Raw genomic sequence first — 26,800 nt, 5'->3', positions numbered from 1 at the left:
AAAAGAGCTTGAAAGGGCAACCTACAACGCAGACGGGTATACAAAACATGGTTCCCCTGTAAGAGGACCTGGTTCACTACATTGGTTATGATGCTCAAAACTGTGAATCAAAGAGGTGCATTATTATTATATACTTGCTCGTTGCTACTACCTTTTTGATGAGAAGATACAGAGTCACTGCAGGTAACTTTCATTTAATTTAATATTTATTTTCATTTTATATCCAGGTCACATTTTCTACATTAAAATATAATCATGCTGACCTCCCCCACCCCCACCCCCGACACCTTCAGAGAAAAAAGTGAAGAACTTTACACAACTTGAAAGAAAGATGGAATGCACAGAGAAGCTGCTATTGCACCCAAGGAACAGAGAACACAAAGAGACCCAACAGTAGACATGTCAGAAGTGCATAGAAGACAGCTCAGGGCTCGCAGCAGGAAGGAAGAGGAATTAAAAGGCTAAAGCTCTTAATGCTGTCACTTGTGCCACAAGATTACCCTGAAAAGGCAAAGAGGTCGAAAAGCAGGACCGAACAGGGGATTTCCCAAAGGCTACTATCTAACAGAGTTTAAAATATCCGTACATTAAATTAAAAAATCCATAAACAGAAGTGCTTTCTCTTCCCCACTTGCCTTTTTAGCATCTGGTCAACATTCTACAAACTTAAAACCACTGTTGGCATGTCCAAATGTAGAAAGGATTTTTTTTTTTTACTTTAAAAAAAATTGTACCCCAACTCTTTCCAAACAACAGTTCTATTAATTATTGTAATGATGATTCTTCTGCATGGAAACCCAGTAAGGATCATGAGGACAGGGCATCTTGCTGCTCAGAGCGATGCCAGCAGGGCAAAAGTGGCATGATTCTGTGTTACTCATAGGGAGGAAGAGCAGTAAGACACGGGGGTTGAAGATAATCCATACCAAAGAGGAAAAGGAAACTCCTTTTCTAATGTATCTATTAGACAGGAAAGAGCAGGCGGGCAGTAAAAACCATCTGCTGAGAGCAGCGGCACAGACCCCGAGGCATACCAAAATCTAAAACCAGCGCTCAGGAAAGCCTCTTGGCTCTGAGAAGTGTCTTTCAGACCCCTCTCTTGTCCCTAGCTCGGAGACCAAAGCACTGTAACTTCAGATAGTGATACTATTGCCAGGGTGGAGAGGCAAGGGCTAAGAGACCCCAATAATGAGGACACTAGGCAGTCAGGTACACCACTATGTACAAATACACACATCGACGAAAAACTCCACCTCCAACTCTCAGCTGCTTTAAAGAAAGCGTTGGAAGGATCCAGGTTTTTCTAAACAGGGGATATTTTAAAGTCTGTTAGCAGTTTAAAACATTGCAACACTGGCACAGTATGTTACCTAGTCTTCGTTTTTAATTACAGGGTAACACAGTAAACTCCAACACAAAGGTGGGGATGGGGGAGTGCAAAAGGAATAAAGAAAATAGAACCAGTACTTCACAAGAGCATCGAGCCAGCGATGAAGTAGCAGCTAATGCTTCGCAGAGTCTCGAGGGTAGAATTCGCTCAGGGTGCTCTGAGGGATCCTCTTCAGCATTTCTTTGGGGAAGATTCGGAGCAGTTGCCAGCCAATGTCCAAAGTCTCATACACAGTGCGGTTTTCGTAAGGACCTTACAAAAAATTGAGATCAGATGAGTAAAAGGCCAACTACTGTCAACTTACCAGAGTTAATCAAAATTTACTCTGTTATCGGCCTAGCACTGGGAGCGTGATGTATAAAAAAGAGACACAAATAGCTAGGTCCCCCTGGACTGGATGTGACTGAATGTAGAAATGAGGGTTTAGACATAAGAATAAGTGAAAAGGGAGAAAGCCACAGGGAGAGACATGCCTTTTTCTGATAACTGGGTGGGCTCTAAATACATTCCAAGGAATAACGGAAACTAGAGTCAGGGTTTTATCCAGGGAGTAATGAGAAAACTGTTCCCCAGAAATAAGAGGCCAACCTGAAAGAGTCTAGTACAGACACATAAAAAGCCTTGAACGCCAATTAAGCTCCTGAATAGGGCAGTGGGTTTCAAAGTCGTTATCGCCATTATTATTTTTAACAGCAGAGTCATCCTTATCCTGCAAATGAATCTCATATTTTGGCTAAGGAGTTAAGAGTTCTTGATCCTTTTTTCTACCAGAATAATTGTTATCCTTTATAGTAAGGTTCTACATATATATATATATATATATATATATTTTTTTTTTTTTTTTAAGAAAACCCAGCAATCATATATGGGGGATTTTTAATGTTAATCAAAACTGTATCAAGTAAACTGAAAACTGCACAAATCCTATGTGCGTAGCTGAAGCATTATTCCAAAATAAACACATCTTTTATAAGTACCAGTGAGGTAAAAAACAGCGTTCATCAGCATTAGCAGGAGTGGCAGGGGAGAGACCAAACAAAACTGCTCAAAAGCCCTACATTACATATGCTATGTGATTAAAACCACTACAGACTTTTTAACAGAAAGACAATCAATATAGTTAACAGTAAATTTACTCAACAGTGGTATAGAGAGCTGGGGAAACTGGTGAAGACACCAGACACGGACGATGCGAGAAGGACTAGACTAGGACTTCCGACTCAGAGTGGACAGAGATCAGTGTAGCTTCAACATTACCCAGAAACATGTCAAAACAGACTCTCTGGCCCCACCCAGATCTACTGAATCAGATCTGCATTTCAACAAGATCCCCAGTAGATTCAAAGCTGTGTTCAATTTTGAGAAATACTGGCCTAAGTTATATCAGGAACAACAACAAAAAAACAGAACAGGATGTTTTAAAGGAGAACAATGCAAATTAGCCAATATTTAATGATGGAAAATAAATGAAAAAGGTTAAGAATCCCTAATTCCTGGGCTAATGGCACAATGGTCATGTGAGAGGTAGACAGGGAATTAATTGCTAGGCAGGTGGAAAATCCTCTGCTTCTCACTATGCGAAGTCTGCGAAGATAGTGGCATAAACAAAGTTATCCCAGTTAGAGACGTGGTATTAGAGCTTAAGAAAGAGGCTAAAGGCTCATAATAGGAAGTCAGTCAGCGTAAGGGGAAAAGCACAGAAGGAAGAGGTAATTAAGCCTTTGGAAACATTAACAATTAAGAAACAAGAAGATAGGCAATCAGGAAGATGAAGATAGATGGATTGGAAAAATCTGAAAGCCCCAAAACCAGAGGAGAGCACTGCAAAGAGGTTAAGCAGCAGCAGCAACAAGGGAGGCAGCAGAGCAGGAGCCTGGTTTTAAGAAGGGAAAGAGTAAGACAGGAGCCAATAACTGGATCAAGAAGTTGAAGGCAGAGGCTGAGAGAACCTCTTCTCCGATCAGAAGGAAAACTGCATGGAGACGAATGTAATTTCTCTCAGACTAGGAAAGAAGTCCTCAGAACTACCTAGGATGCTGTTTATGTTCATGGGAAAACAGCCATCTTACCCTGAGCAATAAAGTTCCTCTCAAACTTCTGCAGAAATTCCAAGTAAAGAAGATCATCTGAGGTAAGGGCTTCCTCTCCAACGACAGCTTTCATGGCTTGCACATCCTTACCAATAGCATAGCATGCATACTGCAGAGACAAAAGCAGAGACAGGTTCCGTGAATGGCAACAGTGATCTGGGCTACAGAAGCGTACTGCTGTAGCTACCTTCCCAGGATTTCATACTACTTCCAAACGTAACTCACAAAGTTCATACGCAAGTCAGACTTCATTATACAGTAGTCTCACTCAGAAAGGAGTCTTCAGGGACACAATACACCAGCATTACTAACAATGTACAAAAAAATGCTCTCTCAACATATCAATGAGCTTACATTTTGTAGAGCATTTTCATATAACTTACACTATGGGAGAAATCCATCTCTAAATTCTATTCAAAAAATATTTGTAATATTAGTAGGTTTATCATACCGATTTTAAGGTCAAATGCATTTTCCTTTAATTATGCTTGCTATACAATCTCAGGGCTATAGAAATCAAGATTTCACAGAATATATATATATGTACCCCTTAGTGTTCTGGTGATTGCCTACTATGTTAAACAAAAAATAAGGTAGAATATGCTTTCAGAAATACTGTATAATTACTATTAAGATTACTAATAAAAACTTAAAGGCTTTAGGCCTTGATTTTTTAATTTAAAAACTAATTCATACACTATGGGAGGCAGGTCTCAAGCATGTGGTTCTTTTTTTTCTTGTCTTTAAACTTTATTTGCATCTGAGACTGGAGAGGGGATGGGGTGGGAGGCACTATCTCACTCTAGACACATGAGTCCTGTGTTACACAGCTGTCAGGTGGATGAACTGAGCAGAGAGGGGAAAGGTCTCCTCTTTGCTGACAACTGGCAACTCAGGGAGAGACCCTGGGCCCAATGCCAGATGAGAGCAGTGAGCCACGCCAAAGGGCCAGCTTCTAAGACCTAAGTAGCTATGTGCTTAGTCACTCGGTTATGTCCGACTCTCTGTGACCCTTTGGGCTGTAGCCTGCTAGGTTCCTCTGTTCACAGGATTTCCCAGGCAACAACACTGGAGTGGTTTGCCAAAATTTCCTTCTCCAAGGCATGTGATTTTTTATCTTTGTCACGAGCATTTATTTATCCTTATGAGAAGATTACTAGGCTCTAATGAATCCACTGATATTCCACTATTCTATATTACACTCCTGCTTTGATGGGGGAGAAAGAAAAGTGATGTGGAAAAAAACAGGAGGTGTTAAGAAAGCAGAAGGAATGAACGAAGAAAGCATTCATTCTGGAGAGTGCACACGTACCAGCTGGTTAGACACATCGGCGTGATCCTTTCTCGTCATGCCTTCTCCAATAGCAGACTTCATCAACCGCGACAAGGAGGGCAGCACATTAATGGGTGGGTAAATCTTGGGTAAAATGGGAAGGGAGAAAAAATATTTAAGTACAAAATTCAAGCTTTACTGTTACTAAAGGATTGTGAAGCTCATTATTATTATTTAAATTGGATAAAGCTGCTGCATTTGCTTCCTAGATAAATCCTAATATCTTTTCCTGATAAGGAAGAAATTTTTTAAAGCTTAAGACTTCTTTTGAGAAATCAAATCCAAAAAGTAAAATCTACAAAACAGTACAAGATTAAAAAAAACTGAATTTTCAAAATCTGTCTGCAATATCAAATCCAAAAGGTTCTGAACTCTCATAAAATTACACATAAAAAGATTTAACAATTTCATCGAAAAGCTGATTATTAGATGCTGGCACCTATTAAAGAATAATTAAAAGATTCCATTTTTGATTACTTAGCATAGAAAAGAATGATATCTTGCTGCTTGTGACAACATGGATGGACCTTGAGGGCACTATGCTAAGTGAAATAAGTCAGAGAGAAAAAGATAAATATGCATAATGTATAAAAAAGGAGAATATGTATAATCTCACATCCATGAGATCTTAAAAAACAAATTGTTGAGCTCACAGAGAACAGACTGGTGGCTGCCTGAGGCAAGGGGTGGGGGTGGGAAAAATGGGTGAGGGGGATGAAAGGGTAAGTGGTGAAGCCAGTTAAGTCACAGGAAGGAACGGTCGGCACGGTGGCTGTGTAAGCTAGTAACGCTGTGTTGCACATTTAAAGGTAGCTAGAAGACAGGATCGCCAAAATTCTCATCATAAGAAAAAAAAACTTTAACCATGTAAGGTGACAGATGTTAACTGGGCTTATTGTGGTGATCATTTTGCAACAAATACAAATATCAAACCATTACGCTGTACACCTGTGACTAATGAAATGTCAATTACACCTCAATTAAAAATAACAATAAAAAGGAAAATAATCTGAAAAATCTATTTTTATATTAGTAACAAAATTGGTGCACCATACCATTTTGGAATAAAGACCCAAAAAGAGTTAAGACAATAGACTCTACTTTAAGGCATAATAAGGAAAGTAGAAATTTAATTCTTAATTCTGGCAGTCTTTTCCAAACTAGGATTTTGGTATTATAGAAATGACAGTTTCATAGTCATATTAAAAACAATCCAAGTTGGTATTATCTAAATAAATAATTCCTAAGAGCAAAGTCAGAGACACTACAGAATAATTGAAGAATAGATGTGTAAGCTTATAGCACTGCACAAGTGTTCAATACCTGTCTGTTGTGTAGCTGTCTGTCCACATAGATCTGCCCCTCTGTAATATATCCAGTCAAGTCAGGGATTGGGTGAGTAATATCTACCAGAGGAAGACATCTGATGTTAGTTACTGTCCATCTCATATAAACAAAACCACAGGAAGTCGATCTGTACTACTTAAAACAGTGCTATATAAAATAATTTTCTGTGATGATGGAAAAATTCTTTATTTGTGCTGTGCAATATGGCAGCCACTGGTCAAATGTGGCTACTGTGACTGAAACACTTTATTTCAAAACTTCATCTGATTTTAATAAAGTTTAGAATGTAAACAGCCAAAATGGTTAGCGGTTACCACAATGGCCAGTTTAACTTACTCGGCTGCAGCACAGTCAGATGTGTGTTGACGCAAGTTAAATTAGCTACATTCATAAAAAAGCACTATTTCTCCTAGATGCGCTGCCTCTCCCCCAAGTGTAAATAACGTTCCATTTAAACAAAAAGTTCGCTTGCAGGGATTTGACCATTTGATGTATACTGAGACAGCATTCTTCCATAAGTTATCCCAGATGGGTACCCAACATTTCAACATGGAAAATACAAAGAGGCTAAACAAGTAAAGCAACACTACAGACAGCACCAAACAGGCCCTACAGAGCAAGGTGTCCCTGGTCTGTTCAACTACGGAGAGTAATCTTGTAGCTACTTCCTTGGAACAAATCATTGTCACGTCTGAGGTAGTACTCAGACTGCCTGGGTTCTAAAGCCACCTCTTCCTATTTGGGACACTTTACCTCCCCGTGCCTCACAGCAGAGCGGACACCTCAAAGTCACCCTGAAGTTCAAATGAGTCAGTATTTACAACACACTTGAAATAGTGCTCAGTCAGTTATAGTTATTACTATTTCTGAAAATATTCTGTAAAAGTATTAAAAAAAAAACTGAGATAAAGACAAAAAGACACTAACATAAGGGGAATGCTGAAAGTCTCACCCAGGAGCTCCTGGGCAGACAGCCAGGCAGGCACCGCACTGTGCACTCACACACATGGTAGAACCAAGTCATCTTTAACAAGCCTTTGCCAATCGTTCCACCTTCAGTCTTTTGGCATTTACTACTTGTGCTCTTTATCTGGCACTTAAGCTACCTTAGATTACTGGTGCACATACATAGAGAAAATATCCAAGTAGAATGAGTAGCTTACAATAAGAAGAGCTCATACATTTTAAAAAATTTCCTTATATCTGGACCAGTGGACTGCAAACAGCAGACACTAAATACTAGCTACTTAAAATTAAAATTACAATAAACTTTTTCTACTAAAGAATAATAATTATAGGTAGTTTTGAAATGAAAAAATTTTATTAGAAACAAATCATTAGGTAAACTCAACTTCTAATACTCTCAAAACGATAGATGATCTTCTCTCTTGAAACTAAAGCCCTTACAATGATCAGGCCTGCTATAATCCAAAGACGCAAAACTTACCATCGTTAGGCATGGTGAGAATAGGAATTTGAGTAATAGAGCCATTTCGACCTTCCACTCGACCAGCGCGTTCATATATTGTGGCTAAATCTGTATACATGTAACCTGGGAAACCTCGTCGACCAGGAACCTCTTCCCTGGCTGCTGAAACCTGACAGTGAGTCAAGGAGAATAGTATCACATACCAGAATATGAGAACTAATGCTTGGTTAGAACACATTTGTTTGAACAGGCCAAATTACAAGTCAGAAATATCATCTTGTTCATTTTAAGTATTGTCTCATTAAGAAAAATCTAGCAACAAAATTTCAGACTATTCTACAACAGAAAACTGGAGACCAGAAGCTTTTTGTTAAAATCATTATTGCCATAACAAGAATCTTTGAATAGCCTGCCAGAAGAAAATCTGGCTTGCAATTTTATAAATCAAAGGAAGTCCATTTTAAAACCAAGAGAACATTCTCAGTTCACAAGATTTATTTCATGTTATGTATCCTGCAGATTTATATAAACTAACTCTGAAAATATCAAAAGGGAAAAAATAAATATATACATATAAATCACTTGATGCATTTTATGCATGTGTGCTTAGTTGCGTCTGATTCTGCAAACCCATGGACTGTAGCCTGCCAGGCTCCTCTGTCCATGGGATCTCCCAGGCAAGAATGGAGTGAGTTGCCATTTCCTTTTCCAGATACACTTTACATACATCATTTAATCCTCACAAGAACTCTAATGAGGAAGCTAATATTAACCCCAATTTACAACTGGAATCAAGGGCCAGATAATTTCCCTAGATCACTGCACAAGAACAGTAATACAAGGTCTTTCTCTCAGAGACATGCACACTAGAATATTATACACACATATTAATCTACAACCCTAAAGCATGAAGCCCAACTTCTAAGTGCTACTTTGGCACCTCCAAGAGCATGCTTCATCAGAGTTACTCAAACTGTGGCCTGCAGACCAGTTTTTATCAATGTGGCATGCTGCAGTCCATGGGGTCACAGTCATACATAACTTAGCAACTGAACATCAAAGGAGATCATGTAGAAAGCAAGATAAACATATAGAAAACTTAAGTGGCTATTTAACAGAATAGCTGTCTGTTGAATCTAATAATTTTTTTAAAAGGGCTTTTAAATTGTCTTTCTTAAAAATTTTCACTGATACTTATTTTTACTGCCTTTTATATGAGTATGGATGGATGGATGGGAGAAAAAAAGTCCTTCAATGGAAAAGCACCAAAGCGGAGTGAGATATGGTGACAGATCTTAAGGAATTTTAAGAAGCTAGATATTTATATAGCAAGTCTCTTCAGAAGTCTTTTTCTCTTTTTTACATACTTAAAAGAGCAACTTACTCAAAATTTCCTAACTTGCATCAGAACACACCCCACACTTCTGGATGCTAGAATCTTATATTGTTTCTAAATACTGAGTTTTCTGAAGGGAAAAAAGTTCTGAAGAGGGTTCCACCAGAGTATAGTCTTTATTTATGTAAATAAATAAAAATTTGCATCGCTGAAAATTAAATTCTTGAAAAGGGCTAAAAATGGACTGTCTGGACAGACAACTTCCTGGTAGAGGAGCTGATTGAACAGCTTGCATGATTTACTCTCTTTAAGAATCCGACCTTTTTCTAATATTCACTTAATCATTCATTCATTGGTGTGTTACATCTTAGTTGCAGCACACGGGCGTAGCTGCTCCGTGGCACGTGGGAACCTAGCTCTCTCACCTGGGATCAAACACACGACCCCTGCACTAGAAGGTGGATTCTTAACCATTGGACCACCAGGAAAAGTCCTGAGAACCCAGTCTTAATCAATGGAGACAGTGACAGTCTGATAAATAGGCTAATAATTTAAATCTCATTTTCAATCATTTCAACTAGGCTGACAAAAATAGTATTTTCTTTCCTGATTAAGGTGTTACACTAATATATGAATAATGAATTTTTTTAAATGATTGAAAAAAAATGAAAACTTGCAGAGCAACAAGATAACCCTAACAAGATAACCTACTGTAATTAAGAGAAAAATTACCTCTCGAAGTGCTTCAGCGTAAGAACTCATGTCTGTTAGGATAACCAATACATGTTTCTCACACTGATAGGCCAGGAACTCGGCCGTGGTTAGAGCCAATCGAGGAGTGATGATTCGCTCAATACTGAAAGGAAACATTAGGTACTATGTCACGCAGACAAAAAGGCCAAGAGCAAGATAAAATGATTCTGGAAATAACAGTACCATCTCCCTTTTAAAGTTTCACACAAACTGAGGAAGGTGAAGCAATTACTACTTTAAAATTCTTAAGTAAGGCAGAGTTCTTTTATGTATTTACTCAGTGCTACACAGCTAAGTTGATTATGTTATAAATGCCCCATAATTTCTCAGAACTACATAGTTCTCAAAATTTAGCAAGAAAGGAAGCAAGCAAGAAGGAGAAAGGAGGAAACAACAGGGGCCAGATTTTACAGGTAAAAGGAAAAGGTCATTTACTGAGTATGGGCCATGTGCTAAGTAGCTTATTATCTCATTTAATATCCCCAACTCTGTGAGACAAGTATTATTTATCACATTTTATGAAAGAAGACATTGAACTTCAGAGCTTAAATGACTTTCCCAAAACCAAGTAACATGTAAAAACCAGAGCTGGAATTTACATATATGGTTATCTTATTCCTAGGCCCATGAAGCTTTCATTATAATGTTTTACCTCCCTACTCTAAGGTAACATTTTTGACCAGAAGCCTGTGTAAACAGAGAGAAACAGCATATTCATTTACTTACGTTGGGTCATTAGCCAAGTTCAAAAACAGGCAGACGTTGTCCATTGAGCCATTTTCCTCAAAGTCAGATTTGAAGAACCGGGCAGTTTCCATGTTTACCTAAATAGCAATGACTTCATCAGTGCTCAGAGACGCAAGATTCTTAGTATTTCTCCCCCTCCCCCCGCCGGCCCCCCAGCATTTATTTCTAATGAAGGCCAAGCTATAGGTATGTACTGCTCCTTCTTTTAAAGCTTCAGGTACTCCCAAAACATTCACAAAAGCCAGGAGAGTAAACAGTCAGCTTTGGGCACAAAAAGAATTATTCTTATATTCCAGTCAACTGCTAAATACTAATCCATGGTTTGCCCAAAATACCAAGTTGAAACTTCTCTACCTAGCAATAAATTGAAAGATACATGTGTATTTCTCTACACTGTTGTAAGAACATAAGCAATTTTACATTTCATTCTAAAACAGGAAAAGATTATACTTACACCCATAGCAGCAAATACAATTGCAAAATTTTCCTCACTGTAGTCCACTACATCTTTGGATTTTTTTACCAAACCAGCCTGGCGACAGATTTGAGCTGCAATCTGATGGGGAGTATAAAAGGACTGAGTTGAAATCTAAAATAATATTTTCTATAACAAAATAACCTTTAACCTAAACTTTTGGGAATTAAATCATAAATGAAATTGGGATGTCTTAAAGGTCTTTCCCTAACAAAATTATTCTGCGATTTTTGCAAAGATTCCTAAGAGTAAGGAAGAAGTCAGATATACATGGATAAGAGAGTCAATGGAACTGGATTATATAAACAGTAACATTGGGTATTTACCTTGAAAATCCTTTATTTGGTTTCTCACTAACAGTAAAACATTTGGAGATCCTTTCTTCTTAAATTTCAGATCAAACAGATTCTAGTTCTCACCTCATTGTGCGGTAAGCCAGCAGCAGAGAAGATAGGAATCTTCTGTCCCCGAGCAATACTGTTCATGCCATCTATGGCCGAAATGCCAGTCTGAATCATCTCCTCTGGATAGATTCGACATTGAGGGTTGATTGGCTGGCCTAATGCATTTCCAAAAGAGAATATTTTAATACATCTATATATAAAGACTACAATCATATAAAGCATTTCTTTCTACTCTTAAAAATTGAGTTATTTTTGAAATCTGAAACTTTTTTCCATTAATCTTTTGTAGATTCATAAATTATACAGTGTAGCAAGAGAGAAACCCTAATTTCAAAGCCATTATGGCTCTAGTACTTATATTTCAGATATATCCTAGTAATATTTTACAATATCTTGTAGTATTTGACATAAAAAATTAAGATAAACTCTGGGAAAAATAAAATTACTAAGTAACAAAATAACTAATTAAATATGAAGCATGTTGGTTATCTACTTAAGTATCATAAAAATCATCCTTTCTCTGACAAAGGTATAAGACAGATGCTATCTCCTCTAAACACAAAATCCATTTCATGTTCCTACCCATGATGTCAAGGAAGTCTTCAGCCAGGACAACAGGACCTCTGTCAATGGGTTTTCCTGATCCATTGAATACCCGACCTGTTAAACAATGACAAGACAGTACAGAGAGTACAATGACTCAAATATTCACTTTTTTAACCATGTTTTTAAACATTCATTAAAAAAAAAAACTACATGGAAATATGTTAAAAAGGAAACAGATCTCTGCTCAGAATGAATAACAATATCTGTTTACCAAGCATATCCTCAGACACTGGCGTTCGGAGAATATCTCCGGTAAACTCACAGGACGTTTTCTTGGCATCTATACCTGAAGTCCCTTCAAATACCTATCAAGAAAGAAAAGTAAACAGAAGAGTAAAAGAAATATGATCGTAAGTGCTTAAAATTTATTTGCCTCTTAAATGGCCCTTATAAAGTAAAATACATAAATGTATATACTACTTTTAATATCACTAACAAGTGTTCATGGTGGTTGATGAACCAAACTTCCACCTCTTAACCAGGGTCATGCCTGCAGGCCAAACCTATCAAGCAAGCTAAGAATGTGTTTTTTGGGTTTTTTTTTTTTACAATTTTAAAGAGTGGTTTTTCTTAAAAAAAAAAAAGAAGGGAAAGAAAGTGTAAAGACCTTGCAACAGAGGAAACCCTAGATAAAACCTCACAAAGCCTAAAAAAATCTACTATTTGGCCTCTTACAAAAATTCTGCTGACCTCTGCTTTAGATTACTTTTTAGTTGTTATTTAGTTGCTTAGTTGTGTCTGACTTTGCAATCCCATGGACTGCAGCATGCCATGCTTCCCTGTCCTTTGCCATCTCCTAGAGCTTGCTCAAACTCATGTCCATTGAGTCAGTGATGCCATCCATACTACTTTTTAGGGCAATATGTTATTCGAGAAAACTGCTACTTTCTATAGTCAGTTAACATTAAAAACTAGACTTATCAGAGACAATTTAAAGTCAAAGACTCAGATCTTGTTTTGGTTTCAACCCACAAGCTGTGAATTCTGTTTTTTTGTCTCTTTCCTTCTATGTGATTATCTGCTTCATTTTACCAATTAAAAAAAAAAGCCATTATACCAGTGGAGTTCTTGGGCTAGAATGCACATAGGTGGCAGACATTTGGCAAGAAACAAGGAAAATTCATTTTCTTCCCTCACAGTCAGTAATCAATCTCTAAAAAAACAGAGGGGTCATATGGTAGAAATACATTCGATATGTACCATTTTATTGTAAAATAGCCTTTGCATTAGACGGTCTGCGTGCTAATCTAAGTGTTCTGAGCATCTTCAATAGAAGTTAAGCTAAGCTGTGATGTACTAAATGCATTTTCAACTTAAATGGTATTTTCAACTTACTGATGGGTTTATCAAGCTGTCATCCCACAAGTAAGTCAAGGAAGATCTGTATACTTATGCGATAATCACGAGAAAACATAAGAATAACTAAAAACCACTACAAATCATAAGAAATGGTGTTTCTTATGCCTTTTTGTGATTAGAAAAATGTTCAACTGGCCAGATTTTTAAAGTAATGCTTACCTGAACCACAGCTTTGGAACCACTAACTTCTAGAACTTGCCCGCTCCTCTTCGTCCCATCAGGTAGTGTTAAGTGCACAATCTCAGCATATCTGGGAAACTAAAGAAAAAAAACAAAGGCTCAATAAACCGACATTTTAGAAGCCCAAATGCTCTACAGGCTTTGCCACAGCACACACGCTTGTGCAATCCCTACACGTCCCCTATACATGCAGGTGTATATCAAGAGGCTAAAATATCCTCAGGTAGTTTCAGTCCTTAAAATGCTCATTGTTGGCACACATTCTGACACACACAGCAAAAGGTACAGAAAGAAGAATCTTGATTCTATGGGAACACAGCAGTTAATTATTTTTTTTCTTCCATGTATATTTTTAAGTTTTCAGACTATAGAAAGATGATAAAACTAACAAATAACTATATTCCCTCTACTCAGCAATGATGCTTGCTTCTGGGCTGTTTAAACACTTATCACCTCGTGCTGTCAGAGAACACGAATAAAATGCAACCAAACAATAAAATAATTACTCATTATAAACAATGCTAATATACCCCCCTCAATATACACTTCTCCTAACCAGAAGTGCATTCCTCTAGTCCATTTTAATATTTTAAATTGCATATTTCCAAAAATATACCATTAATGTTTCTTTTCCTAAATGGGAACATACTAAACATATCATCTTTTTCCCACTTGCCTGAATATTTTGGGTCTGTCATGATAATATTTAAGATAAAATCAAGTGATGTGACATTTCACCCAGCTGTTCTTCTACCACTGGTGTTCAAGGTTGTTCCAAATTTATTCTAGTACAAACATACTTCAATGGACAGTCTCACATATGGGCCTCATGCAAGTGGGCCTAAGTTTCCCTAAGGTATTTAGTTACCTAGTGGCAGGTTACAGGTTGTGTCCATTTTTCTGTGAAATTACTCTGCAAAGGAGTAATCTTTACTATTTCCTAGTAGCATAGAAAAGTATCTTTACCCTATATCTTTGCCAATCTTAGATCATCAAACTTTAATTGTTACCATTTTGATAAAATAAAGAACAGTATCTTTCAATTTGCATTTTTGATTCTACTTTTCATGTTCATTGACAATGCTGACTTCACTTCCTGTAACTGGCTTATTAACATATTTTCCTCACTTTTCAACTGAATCTGCTTATTCTAATTTACTTTTAGATAAATCTCATAGATTCTGAATATTAATCCTTTTCCAAGAATCTGCTCCCAGTCTGTTTTTTAAATTTTATTTATGGTAATCTTAATCGAACAGAAGTTTTTACAATAAAATGACTTATTTTCCTTTATGATTTGCCTCTTTTTTGTAGGTAAACCTTCCAATCTAAAATCACAGATAAAAATGGTCTTCTACATTGTCTTCTGATAGGTTTTTCATGTTTAGGTCTTTAATCCATTTGGATTTATTTCTGGTAAGTAACTGTATTTTTCTCATTTTTCTGTTTTCTATACAGGAAGCCAAATGCCCCCAACTCTTATTTACTGAGTAACACAAAATAGCCCCCACTGACTTGTAATGTAGCCTTTATCATTTATCAAGTCAAATTCTCAGGTGTGAGAAGAGCTGGTTTTAGGAATCTTAATTTTGTTCCACTGAAATGCCTGCCCACTCTTGCACCAAATCTTTATTATCCGCTTCTAACTGATTCACCTGGGGAGAATTCTGAGTCTTTTCATTCATGGGTGTGGAGTCTCCTCTTATTTGAAGTTGACTTTTATGTTTTTCAACTAAGTTTTCTGTAAAAAGTTACTAGTTATTCCAGTAGTTACTCCTGGCATACAAAACACTACTGGTTTCTACAGACTGACCTTCTGTATCCAGCAACACTGTTTAACACCACTGTTTCTAATAGTCCGTCCACTGATGACTTGTGTTTTCTGTTTAATCACAGTACCAAGAAATGATGATAGTTGTGCCTTTTCCTTTTTAATCCCTATATCCCCTAATTTCTTTTTCCCACAACACTGATCAGGGTTCAAGCAAAAGGATAAACAAAGATGGAGAGTGGTGGGGACAACGGGCCCCCTCATCTTGTTCCTGACTTAAATGGGAATGTTCCCAGAGTCTCCCCTTAAGGATGCTGTTTGTGGTAGGTTATAGTGGATAGCATTTGAGAGGGTTTGAAAGTTTGTTCTATCCCTTATTTCTAAAACCACCTTCTTTTTCTTCTTCTTCTTTTTTTTTTTTTTTTAAGCAGCAAGTAATTTTATCAGATATATTTTTGGTATTTACTGAAAAGAGCATAAGCTTTCTCTAGCTTAATCTATGAATGACCTGAATTATACTGACATTTTCTAATATCAAATCATCTTTGTATTACTAGGTTAATTCTACTTTGTCATAATTCTGTTGACTTTTTAAAATATGCTCTTGCTAATATCCAATGTGAGCATACATTTATGTTCACATTTTGGAATCTGTGCCTGTGAGTGAGAATAGCTACACTGTTTCTTTTCTGATACTATCTTTTGTCTGGTTTGAAAGATGTGCTACCTTCAGAAAGTGAGATAAACATAGAAGTCTCCATCATCATCTATTCTGATACAATTTGTATAAAATTATCTATTCCTTGATCCTATATATATGCATTATGGCATATATATTCTTACAACTATATAAGCTTTATTTACCAGTTTTTCCTCAGTTGGCATTATACCCCAAACATTCAATAAAACTTTCTCAGCTTTCTTAAAATTACTTCCTCCAAGATGTTTTTGAAGTCCTTCCCGTTACTGACTCTCACAGTATCTTGTACTTACCCTTCACAGCCCTTAGCTATTAGACATTTACATATTTGTACTGTATATTTCTGGTGCTGAGTTCAACATTTAATATAGTTGAAACTTGAATATTTTTAAACTGTTTGAAAGTATATTTACTAATATGCTTCATATTTTTAAAATATAAGCCCCCAATTTTATCTAAGAAGAAGTATGTAAAAAAGAATAAAGGATAAAGAAACAAATAATGTTTTCAATACTTTCTCAAAAAAGAAAAGTGTATGCTCCATCCTTTCACAAAACATTAATGGACATCTGCATGTATGTTGTACAACTTCAGTGCTACATACTGAAGCTCTGAATCAAACTGCATACTAGCATGAAGCCATGGCCAGGAGCAAGCTACGTGCTCAATCTGATTTGTATAGGTACCCTGTCATGCATAAAAATATTAACTTAAATAAAGCTGAACAGATAATGCACTTTGCACTCTTTTAGGAAATGTCTTTTGATTACTTTCTGCATCTAGAATGGCCACATGCCAAACGTACTTTCATCATTACTTCTCTCAACAAACTAATAAATGTGTACCTTTCCCCCAATCCACTCTCAACAACAACCAAAGCAGAATTACTGAGCATATTACACAAATTATCTCCTCTGAAGGTATTTTAATCACAGAACTCAGGAGGCTTCACCCAAGGTACTCAATTATAAACTATATTACGTGCCTCTTTTTCTAAGATAATTCTTATTATATAGGTGTGGCTAAAAAAAAAATGTAACAAAAGAGTCTTTCAACAAACTGAATAGGTAAAAGCTATTCTTCACTTTATGGTTTTAGCCGCTGTTGAGATAACCTGTCATTTATTCATTAATTGAACACTAGTGTCAGGTCCTCAAAGATAAAGTTTATTGTTTATTCACTTAAAGACCTTAAAATTTAGTAGAGAAGATAAAACAAATATGTAACAAGTAGTTATAATACATGGTAGTCTATGACAAGAGCTGTAAGATACTGTATATATAATATTCTACAAGTCATAAAACATACTTACAAATATTACAGTTATTTCCCTAATAAACCTAGGAGGCAGAATTAAAATTTTAAATTAAAAAATTTTAATTCATTAAAATTTTAAATTAAAAAATTTTAATTCATTAAAATTTAATTTTAATTAAAATAATTTTAATTTTATTAAAAATTAATTTTAAAAAATTAAAAATTTTGCAGATAAGGGACTCAAGACCACAAACAGAATCCACAATAGATCCAATACTAGAATCCTATCTTCTGACTTCTGCTCTAAAATTCTTATCTCCTATGTAGCAATGACATTCAGACCAAGGCAGGCTTAAAATTTGTAATTTTTAATTACAAAAAATTAGAGTTTTCAGTACTATACTTTTAACTGCATAAATGGTTAGATGATAAGGACAGTGGTATTACCTTAACATGATCTAAGATCACTAGTGGACCATTAACTCCTGATACTGTCTTGTATGCTGGAAAGAAACAGAAACAGTCAGTGCCAGTCAAATACAACAACAGTCTCCATTACTTCTCTGGTATCACCAAAAGTCCTCTACTTTGTCACATCCATTATTATATGGAGCACTCAAACAGTATGAAACTTTTCACTGAATTCATAAAATATGCCCCTATCTGTACAACTTTTCATAATTCCCCTTCATTCAACCCAAACCATGTTGAATTCTTACTATAAATCACACTGCTTCAAGGACCTAGGCTAGGAAAACAAAGGCCAAGAGAGAGAGTTCCTAAGAGTCCACAATTTTATGAGGAGGAGGGGAGTTAAGGGTTCTAACAGAGGTGTTCAGAGGATCTGTGGAGCATGGGGAAGACAGTGCAGCTGTTCTTATTTAGAAGAGAAATGGCTTTGTAGAAAAGGTGGCACTTAGCAAAGTAGACAGAGAAGGGGAAGGGAACCCTTTTTAAGCACAAGTGACAAAACTCATGGAAGAAATCTGAGAAAAAGTAGTCTGTTAAGATAAAAAGCCATCATTAAACGGTACCATAAAAACTGCAAAAAAAGAGCTTATGCAGGGGGATAAAAGGCCAGAGAACATACAAGTATCCTATAAAAAAAAAAAAGTCACATGTTACTGTCATTGTAGAAGCTTATATTTTCTACTGCAAATTATGCATAGAATCAAGCTACCCAAATCCCTCATTTTAGAAAAGGTGTAGCCATCGGTGAACCACAACACAGCTCCATACCTGCCAAGTGTAATTAACAGTAATTGTGTAAATCAGAACTCAGGAGAGCAAATCCAACAATGTCAGAATTAACTAAATTTTATAATCAGAAAAGCTGAATAAACAAATGAAATAAATAATTTATAAAAAGCTGTCAATCAGTTGGGAAATTTTCACTTGCATGATTTCTTATGGGGTCTTAGACAGAAATTTCTGCATGAATGTAGATGACCAAGAATAAGGAAACCATTTAAACAAGCAGTCTGATCACTCAAGGAGCTTCAGAATTTAAAACCACAATTTCTTTAGCCAGGAAGCAAGTGCTCCGGAGAGAGAGCGAGCAAGCACTATCAAGACACCTGTTTTTCATTCTGAGGACATTTAACTCCTGACACCAAATATTTGCTTGAATACATGTATAACTGTAATGATCAACAGAGGTCCCTGCTGCTGCTGCTGCTGCTGCTGCTGCGTCACTTCAGTCGTGTCCTACTCTGTGTGACCCCATAGACGGCAGCCCACCAGGCTCCCCAGTCCCTGGGATTCTCCAGGCAAGAACACTGGAGTGGGTTGCCATTTCCTTCTCCAATGCATGAAAGTGAAAAGTGAAAGTGAAGTCACTCAGTTGTGTCCGATTCTTAGCGACCCCATGGACTGCAGCCTACCAGACTCCTCCATCCATGGGATTTTCCAGGCAAGAGTCCTGGAGTGGGTGCCAGTGCCTTCTCCAAACAGAGGTCCCTAAAAGTACTCTATTTTTCCTTTTTCTTCAACTTTAGATAAAAAGGAAGTCACAACCTGAATGGATGTCCATGTAAATAAGTTAATCATGCCTCCAAGGTTTTCCCTAATGGCTCAAGTGGTCAAGAATACACCTGCAATGTAAGACACATAGGAGGTGTGGGTTTGATCCTTGGGTCAGAAAGATCCCCTGGAGGAAGAAACAGCATTCCACTCCAGTATTCTTGCCTGGGAAATCCCATGGACAGAGGAGGCTGGTGGGCTACAATTCATGGGGTCATAAAGAGTAGGTAGGATATGACTGCACACCTAAGCAAGCAAGCAATTCAAGATTATTAGTAAGATCTCAATTGTTATATTTTCTACTACTTTTATGATAATCCTCCCAACTCACTGAACTAGAGGCCAACAATAGCCAGCAAATAACTTTATACAAGAATAAAAATACAAAAGCGCATATCCTAGTATCATTGCATTATTTGTTTTCATAAGTTCTTTTTTAATTTATGCTTTGCCTGTACATCACATTTATGCTTTGCCAGGTAGAGAATATTACATGTTATAACTGACTGCCGCCAACTTGAAAGACAGTTAACATACTACTGATTCATCCTCCCTACTGTTTTAAAACAACCTAATACTCTTAAAAATAATTCCTACCCCTGAAACAATTTCTTCCTTGTTCTTATTTTATTTTTGGCAGTGTCATCTGGTTTGAGGGATAGTAGTTCCCCAATCGGGGACTGAACCCAGGCCAGGGAGTTAAAAGTGCAGAGTCCTAACCACTGGACCATCAGGGAATTCCCTAATTTTTCTCATTTTTTAAGAATACTTTTGTATATAATTTAGAAAAAAAATTTATTGGCATATAGTTGATTTACAATGTTGTGTTAGTTTCAGATGTACTGCAAAGTCAATCAGTTATACACACAAACACACATTTACTCTTTTTAGATTTTTTTCCTCATTGTTCTCATTTTAAGATTCCAAATATTAATTTTCAATGATTTTCTAAAACTGCTATGTGGATATGCAAAGTGAACTACATTAGAAACAGATTTTCTTAGCACCTGGCTTTTAAAACACTGACTTTTTCAAAAACCTTAACAGTTGGGAACAGGAGGAGAGAGTGGGCCAGTGAAGGGAATTCAGTTTTGAGATTTATAGGCAACTTAAACGCTTCAGGTTCTGAAATTCTCTTTACTTTCTGGAAAAGATTTGCAATTTCTTTGAATTTTTAACCTCGTCAACAATGATCCTTTAGAATCTCACGTTTAAATTCAAGCTCATTCAAAACTATGAAGTTTTGCCAGTCACAAGACAAAAGTATGACCATGAAAAAAAAATACACTAATGATTGCTTTTCCTGGAAATAGTGAATCAAGTTTATTGCTACTATAGAAGACAAGATTCTACTTCATCACAGTCTCCGAATTTAAAACAATGTACGTAGCCTTCAAAAAAGCCAAGAACCATTCAAATTGATTAATACCAAAACCGCTGATAATATTTAATGAGTACTTGCCAAGAATTCTTTTTTAATCTTCATAACAGGTCTATGAGTTAATGAATATTATTCCAAGTTTGTTTGTTTGTTTCCCCCAAAATTAAGTAACTTCCCTAAGGATCTGAACTTACACAGTCCACCTCCAGTCACTTTTTCTTTAACTCTGTGCTACAGCTCAAATTCTAAAACTGAACTGGTCCTTTTCTGTGATCTGGAACACTCTATCATTACTGAAAAATAATCTTTCTCCAATGGAGTGCAAGCATTAGAAATGTTGAAACAGAAAAGGGAGAAACTGATGGAGATGCTTCAGCAATTTGCTCTCACTGGTAAGCACCAGGAGACCACTTCAGATAAAAAGCAGAGTTTAAGCAACATGCTTGATTTAAATTAAAGTTGGATACAAAAGAAACTAACACATGGCACAATCCAAACTAAACAAAACACATTACCAAAACAAACTGCTTCACCCTTAGCAGAGCATTTTCAGATAGGTTACCTTGTTTCAGCTCACAAACACACTGGGAGGCAGGCAAGGCTGACATACATATTCCACACTTGAACTACATCTCTGAGAAACCTGTTACTAAATCAAAGAGAGAGGGCTAAAATTACTTTTGTTTGTTTGTGTCCCCCTTCTCCTAATTCTAAGTTTGTTAACCCTTAGTCTCCAGTGTAATTTAAAAATATTGAGATAAGACAGTTTCTAGCATTGGACTACAAACAGGGAGAAGACAGTTTATATACAAACTATAGCACCTTTCCATAATAATAAAATGGTGGGGTTGGGAGAGGGTGGAAGACAAGCAGAGAAAACAACATCAAACACCACCTTTTATCTCTCAACAGCATTTGCCCAGCTTTCCTCATCATTATTGGGTTTTCCAGGTGGCACGAGTGGTAAAGAACGCACCTGCCAATGCAGAAAATGTAAGAGATGTAGGTTCGATTCCTGGGTCAGGAAGATTCCCTGGAGGAGAGCACGGCAACTCACTCCAGTATTCTTGCCTGGAGAATCCCAATGGACAGAGAAGCCTGGTGGGGTACACTCCATAGGGTCGCAAAGAGTCAGACAAAACTGAAGCGACTAAGCACGCACGCACACCTCACCATTACTATTAACAGCCCAAACCAAAGACAACTGTTTAGAGTAAAGCTGCCAAAGACATTAAGCTATTCTTCAAAATATCAAAATCCATTCACAAATTACATAAATATGCCTGTGTTTGACAATAGTAATGACCACTCTTCTCTTGAAAATTCCAAACAAACAAGAACTTCGGTCTGCATGAAATGATTAGAACTTTTGACAACAAAGCAGATATGGTTACATCTTTGATCCTGAATATTTAGGGAGGTGATAAATATTTAGACAACAACACTTTAAACCCCAAATCTACAAAGGTTTTAAGAAGCACGTACTTGGTCAGATGACATCCTCTTCCTCCTACAGGATACAAGACTGTTCAACAGATCTAACATTACTTAATGATTGTGAAACTTTCAAAGAGAAAATTCAACAACCATTGCACAATATGGATCTAGTCCTTCAGCCTCTACCTTATTAGCAAAACAAAACCAGAACAATCATCATCTATTGTGCAAGAAAAGTAGGGACCCACACCTTGCAGGGGGCAAGGAGAGAGAGGGTCTAGAAAAAGGGCAGGCCAATGATTCCTTTATTGGACTTTTCACTGAGGTTAGATTTACTTTATGACATAAGAACTGCAAGAGAGGAGGACCTAGGATCTCAAGAAACAGGAGATTAATTCAAAATGTTTAACATCCAAAAGCTCTAAGTGTATTACTGAATCTTGCTCAAAGTGTAAAAGAAAATCAAGCTTTCTTTCCTTGTGACTAGAAATTCAACCAATGTGCTCAAGATTATTTCACGTCTGCAGATCTCATTTTCCAGACCTTGTTAACAGCCCCATAATCCCCCAATTTTTCAAAATCAGCATCCTATTTGTACAGTGAAACTGCCAATATTCCATTCCTTTATTGAAACAACACACATTAAATAACTATAACTTTTCACTAAGGATGGTAACATCTTTAACTAGAAAAATGACAAGGTTAATCAATATTTATTCAGAAGTGATTAAAGTGTTAACCAGAACCAAGAATGTAGCAATATAAGAAAAAAATGACATTCAAATGCTGTTTGCTGTTAGCATAAGTATGGTATCATTTGTGCTTTTTAGAATAATCCAGACACAGAAGGAAAACTCCAACCAAGTACCCCAACTCCCTACTCGGGTTCCATCCACATTAAGGATTCAAACACTAAACGATTAGAATAAGGAGCTTAAATGCAAGCTACACAACAATTACAAAACAGAAGGCACAGGACTAGGCACTGAGGATACAAAAAGGATTCCTGAACCACAAAGTTTCAGTTTTAAGCACTGTGTTGCAATCTTGTATCTTATCGGGGGCATCTCATCTCCTGAAGTTCTTCAGCCACGCTAAGCACACACAGAATGTCCAGAAATCATACCTCCCTTAAGAGGTCACAACCTTACTCAGGGAGTACTCTTTCAACTTCGTTTCAGTTGATACTCTGAATTGAGACTGAGTGAATAATTATATGGAAAAATGACTATTGCCTCTTCTAATCTTTCCCTAGAAGCACCACTAATGTCTTATCTGTTCTACCGAAAGAACATCAATGCATACAAATGCAATTAGTGAGAGTATCTGTAATTGTTAGGCACAAATGTATTCTTATGAACGCAACTTCTGTCAATTTCTTGAAATATTTACTTCAGCTCACACAAACTCCCAAAAGGCATTCTCTAATGCAAATAATTCCCATTATAAACAGCACATGGGGGGGGAATTAGAAGTTTGGAATTACAATTGATACACCAGTAGCCAATAGGACATACTGCACAGCACAGGGAACTATACTCAATATCTTGTAATAACCTTTATAATTATAATTTAACATTATAATGGGAAAGAATCTAAAAAGGGAAACACACATACATACACATACATATAACTGAATCATTTTGCTGTACACCTGAAACACAACGGTATAGATCAACTGTATCTCAAACAAGGAAAAAAGAGCACATCTCAGCAAACCTATGATCAAGTCTTTCCTCCTCCTTCACACTGCAGTGCTGTCACATGACCCAGTGACTGATCAGGATGGGATTAGTCAGGAGGAGAGCGGCCAGACTGAAACCCTTCATCTGAAATTCTTTTTAACCAAAGAGCCACCCACAAACAGGCACTCTAGCAATTAAGCAGTGTTGGGAAACATCAGGTGCTTTCCGAAACTGTAAAGGGTCTACTTTCAGGGCTAACCCCCAATGCCTAAAGAAGGTCTGATGATACACAATCTCACTGTTTAGTAATCAAGAACCATTTATTTGGAATTGCTGAGCAGTCCATTTAAGCCTGGTTATCAGGATTTTTTCAGAACAACATTTTAAACATGCCTCTGCATATGTTTTGCATATATTCGACATATACAGGCAAAACTGCTTGTCTTCCCTAAGACAACCTTGCACTCAAGTTAATGGTAGGAAAAAGGTCCAGCAGGAATGAAGGCATCTGAATTTTCCTGCTTTGTCAGTAACTAGGCATCTAAAGCCTGGCATGCCCTGTCTCTCTCAGAACCTTAGGCTTCTCACTGTAAAATGAGAGGCTTACACTGGGATGACCTGCGGGGTACTTTTCAGGTCTGGCTTTCGCTAGTATCTAGGTGTCCTGCGGGGCTGCCTCTCCACCGAACAACATCTCCCTCTGGCTGCGGGCCTGACCTCCATCCGAGAAAAGCCTGACCACGTCAGCGATGACACTACACCGTCTCCCTCGGCAGGAGCTCAAAACCTGCCCTGAAGTCCACACCCGAGGCAGAGGGATGGGGAGGGGTGTTCCCTCGACCCTTGCAGATCCAAATGAGGCCAGCAGAAGATCAGGATAAGAGCTGCAAGGAGCGGCCTTGCCTCCAGGACAGGAAGCAAGCGCCTGAGCAGGCTCCAGCCTCGGGAAGCTGCACAGGGTAGGGCAACAGACCGGAGCCCACCAACCCAGGAAAAAGTTCCGATGGTGCTCTTCCCCTTAGTCCACCGCTGGCACGGAAATTAAGAGACACTGAAAATCTCCTTCTAGAGAGAGACGCGGAGGTCGGGGTAGAGGGGCGCAAGACCGAAAAACAACCCTCCCCACCCCACCCACCCCTCTGGTTAAGCAGGTGAGTGGGAGCAAGGGGCTAAGAGCAAAGACAGGATTCGTCTTCCTCTCTGATACTTACTGAGACGAGGCTGGGAGAGGTAGTTCCGGCTAACTGCCAGCGCCTGCTCTCGAGACCCCGCCAGGGGCCCGCTGGTGGGTACTGGTAGCTCAGGCGCGGCCCCGTTCACGATCCCCCGCATCGCCCGCAGCGCCATCTTGTCTCCTCCGTCCCGACTGGCCCCGCAGCGGCACCGCGCAGGCGCAGATATAGCTGGGGCGGCCCGCTCCCCGCTCCGCCCATGCGCGCTGTGGAGCCCCCGCCCCCTTGGCTGCGCCCCGCCCGCGGCCTCGTGACTTGAGCTCCGCGTGGGCGGGGCTAAACCAGCAAGTTGGGAGAGGAGCTGACCAGCGTGCTGGGAGGAGGGTTCCCCGACAGGGAGAGGGACCCAAAGAAAGGCAAGATTTAATGGAGAAAGAGAAGAAAAGAGGGAGAGGGAAGAAAGGCAACTTCGTACAAGAAAAAGTCAACAGGCATTTCATAACGCTGAATGAAGAGACCTCAAGGTAAAAAAAAATAAACACTTTGAAAACCAATATAAAACCTATTCCATTGAATATTAACATAGGGCACTATGTGCCATCATTTCTCTCTCTTTATTATCTTCCTTTCCAATGTATTCGCTCATTTGACCATTCAAAAGGCATACTAGACTGTTTCAGAGTGTGAAAGACAAGCTGTTATGTATTTGGAAAGGATATTTAAAGGATAGTGTTGGAGGGAGGAAGCCAATTCTGACTTCATGTGGGAAACTTTCTTTGATTTGCTTTTATTATTATAATCACATTCAATGGCTTGCCTGGAGGACCCTGCCCCTCTGCTTGACTGTAAACTAAAGTGCCTTTAGTTCAACTTGCAGAGAGAGTTTGTCCCTGCCCACCTGTGAATAGAAGAGATTAACACACCCCCTTCCAAAGGCTGGCCATTCCCTTGGAGATGTTTTGCAAGACTGAGGATCTTTCGCTTTACGTCACCACTGCATCTCCCTCTCTAGTCTGCCTTTTGACTTTAGTAACTCATTGCTTCTTTCTCTCTGATCTATAAGAGACCCCAATAAGATGGTTATTTTGAGGTGCTAGCCTGCTATCTTCTTGGTCTGCCAGCTTCCCAGTTAAAGTCTCTTCCTTGTCTCAACATTTCATCTCTTGGATTCATTGGCCTATAAGATGGGCAAGCAGAGCAAGCTTGGATTTGGTAACAATAGCACTAATGCTGGTATGAGTAGTTGGTTGTGGAAGGTATCTGTGAAGGCTTGCTGCCTGAATGATTGGTTGTGGGACTATTTACTGGGTGGGACAGAGAGAAGGAAGTGAGAAACATTGCTGATGGTGGAGAAAGAAAAGAGAAAGCTAATTGTCTGGGGATCTGTTCAGTTTTAAGCTTCTTGTGGAATGTTCAGAATGAGATTTCTATTTGACTAAATAGGTGAATATCCCCGGAGAAGATATCTGGGCTGAACTGAGCTCAAAATTAATAACTTATCACCATGCTGGTAATGTGAAAATATAAGAGGTAAGCCAGATTGTGTGTGTATTGTGAAGATGCTAAAGACCAACTTTGAAGAGATCCCTAAGATGAGGGGATGTACCAAGGAAGAGTATGCTGTAATCAAACCTGGAATGATATTGGAGTTAGAGACAACCCAGAGCACATGTTCTAGAAGCAAAAAAGAAGAGGAAATTTTGAGGGGTTATTGTACTATTAATGGCAAAAATTAAAGAGGCAAATAATAAAGGCAAATAATAAAAGTAGTACTAGTACCCCTTGTATTTGACATTTAGAAGACCATTGTAGTATAATGGAAAGATAGATGCTTAATGCATAATAATAGACTTTTTTACATAGGTGGAAATTGTAGGAGTTGAACTGAATGTGATGGTGTTATATTACAAATGAAGTGATCATTAC

General features: G+C 37.9%; 1 protein-coding gene across 1 annotated transcript; it reads right to left on the bottom strand.

Annotated features, from left to right (window-relative positions):
• On the bottom strand, nucleotides 185-25,103 carry ATP6V1B2 (ATPase H+ transporting V1 subunit B2). Its single transcript, XM_005683966.3, has 14 exons — nucleotides 24,914-25,103; nucleotides 17,625-17,680; nucleotides 13,429-13,527; nucleotides 12,122-12,215; nucleotides 11,887-11,964; nucleotides 11,320-11,459; nucleotides 10,880-10,981; nucleotides 10,405-10,502; nucleotides 9,658-9,781; nucleotides 7,608-7,758; nucleotides 6,137-6,219; nucleotides 4,793-4,897; nucleotides 3,460-3,589; nucleotides 185-1,642 (listed from the first exon to the last, which is right to left on the bottom strand). Exons 1-14 carry the CDS (start codon nucleotides 25,047-25,049, stop codon nucleotides 1,503-1,505), a joined length of 1,536 nt encoding a protein of 511 aa, XP_005684023.2. The 5' UTR covers nucleotides 25,050-25,103; the 3' UTR covers nucleotides 185-1,502.

The sequence above is a fragment of the Capra hircus genome, chromosome 8 (genome assembly GCF_001704415.2).
Source record: "Capra hircus breed San Clemente chromosome 8, ASM170441v1, whole genome shotgun sequence".
Taxonomy (NCBI): Eukaryota; Metazoa; Chordata; class Mammalia; order Artiodactyla; family Bovidae; genus Capra; species Capra hircus.
This window is presented reverse-complemented; position numbering and strand designations above follow the sequence as displayed.

Coding starts and splice junctions, on each gene's coding strand:
- ATP6V1B2 (XM_005683966.3), bottom strand. CDS start 25,049: ATGGCGCTGCGGGCGATGCGGGGGATCGTGAACGGGGCCGCGCCTGAG. Junction 7,759..9,657: donor ACGCTGAAGCACTTCGAGAG/GTAATTTTTCTC, acceptor ACTCACTGTCAG/GTTTCAGCAGCCAGGGAAGA. Junction 3,590..4,792: donor CCGATGTGTCTAACCAGCTG/GTACGTGTGCAC, acceptor TTGTCTCTGCAG/TATGCATGCTATGCTATTGG.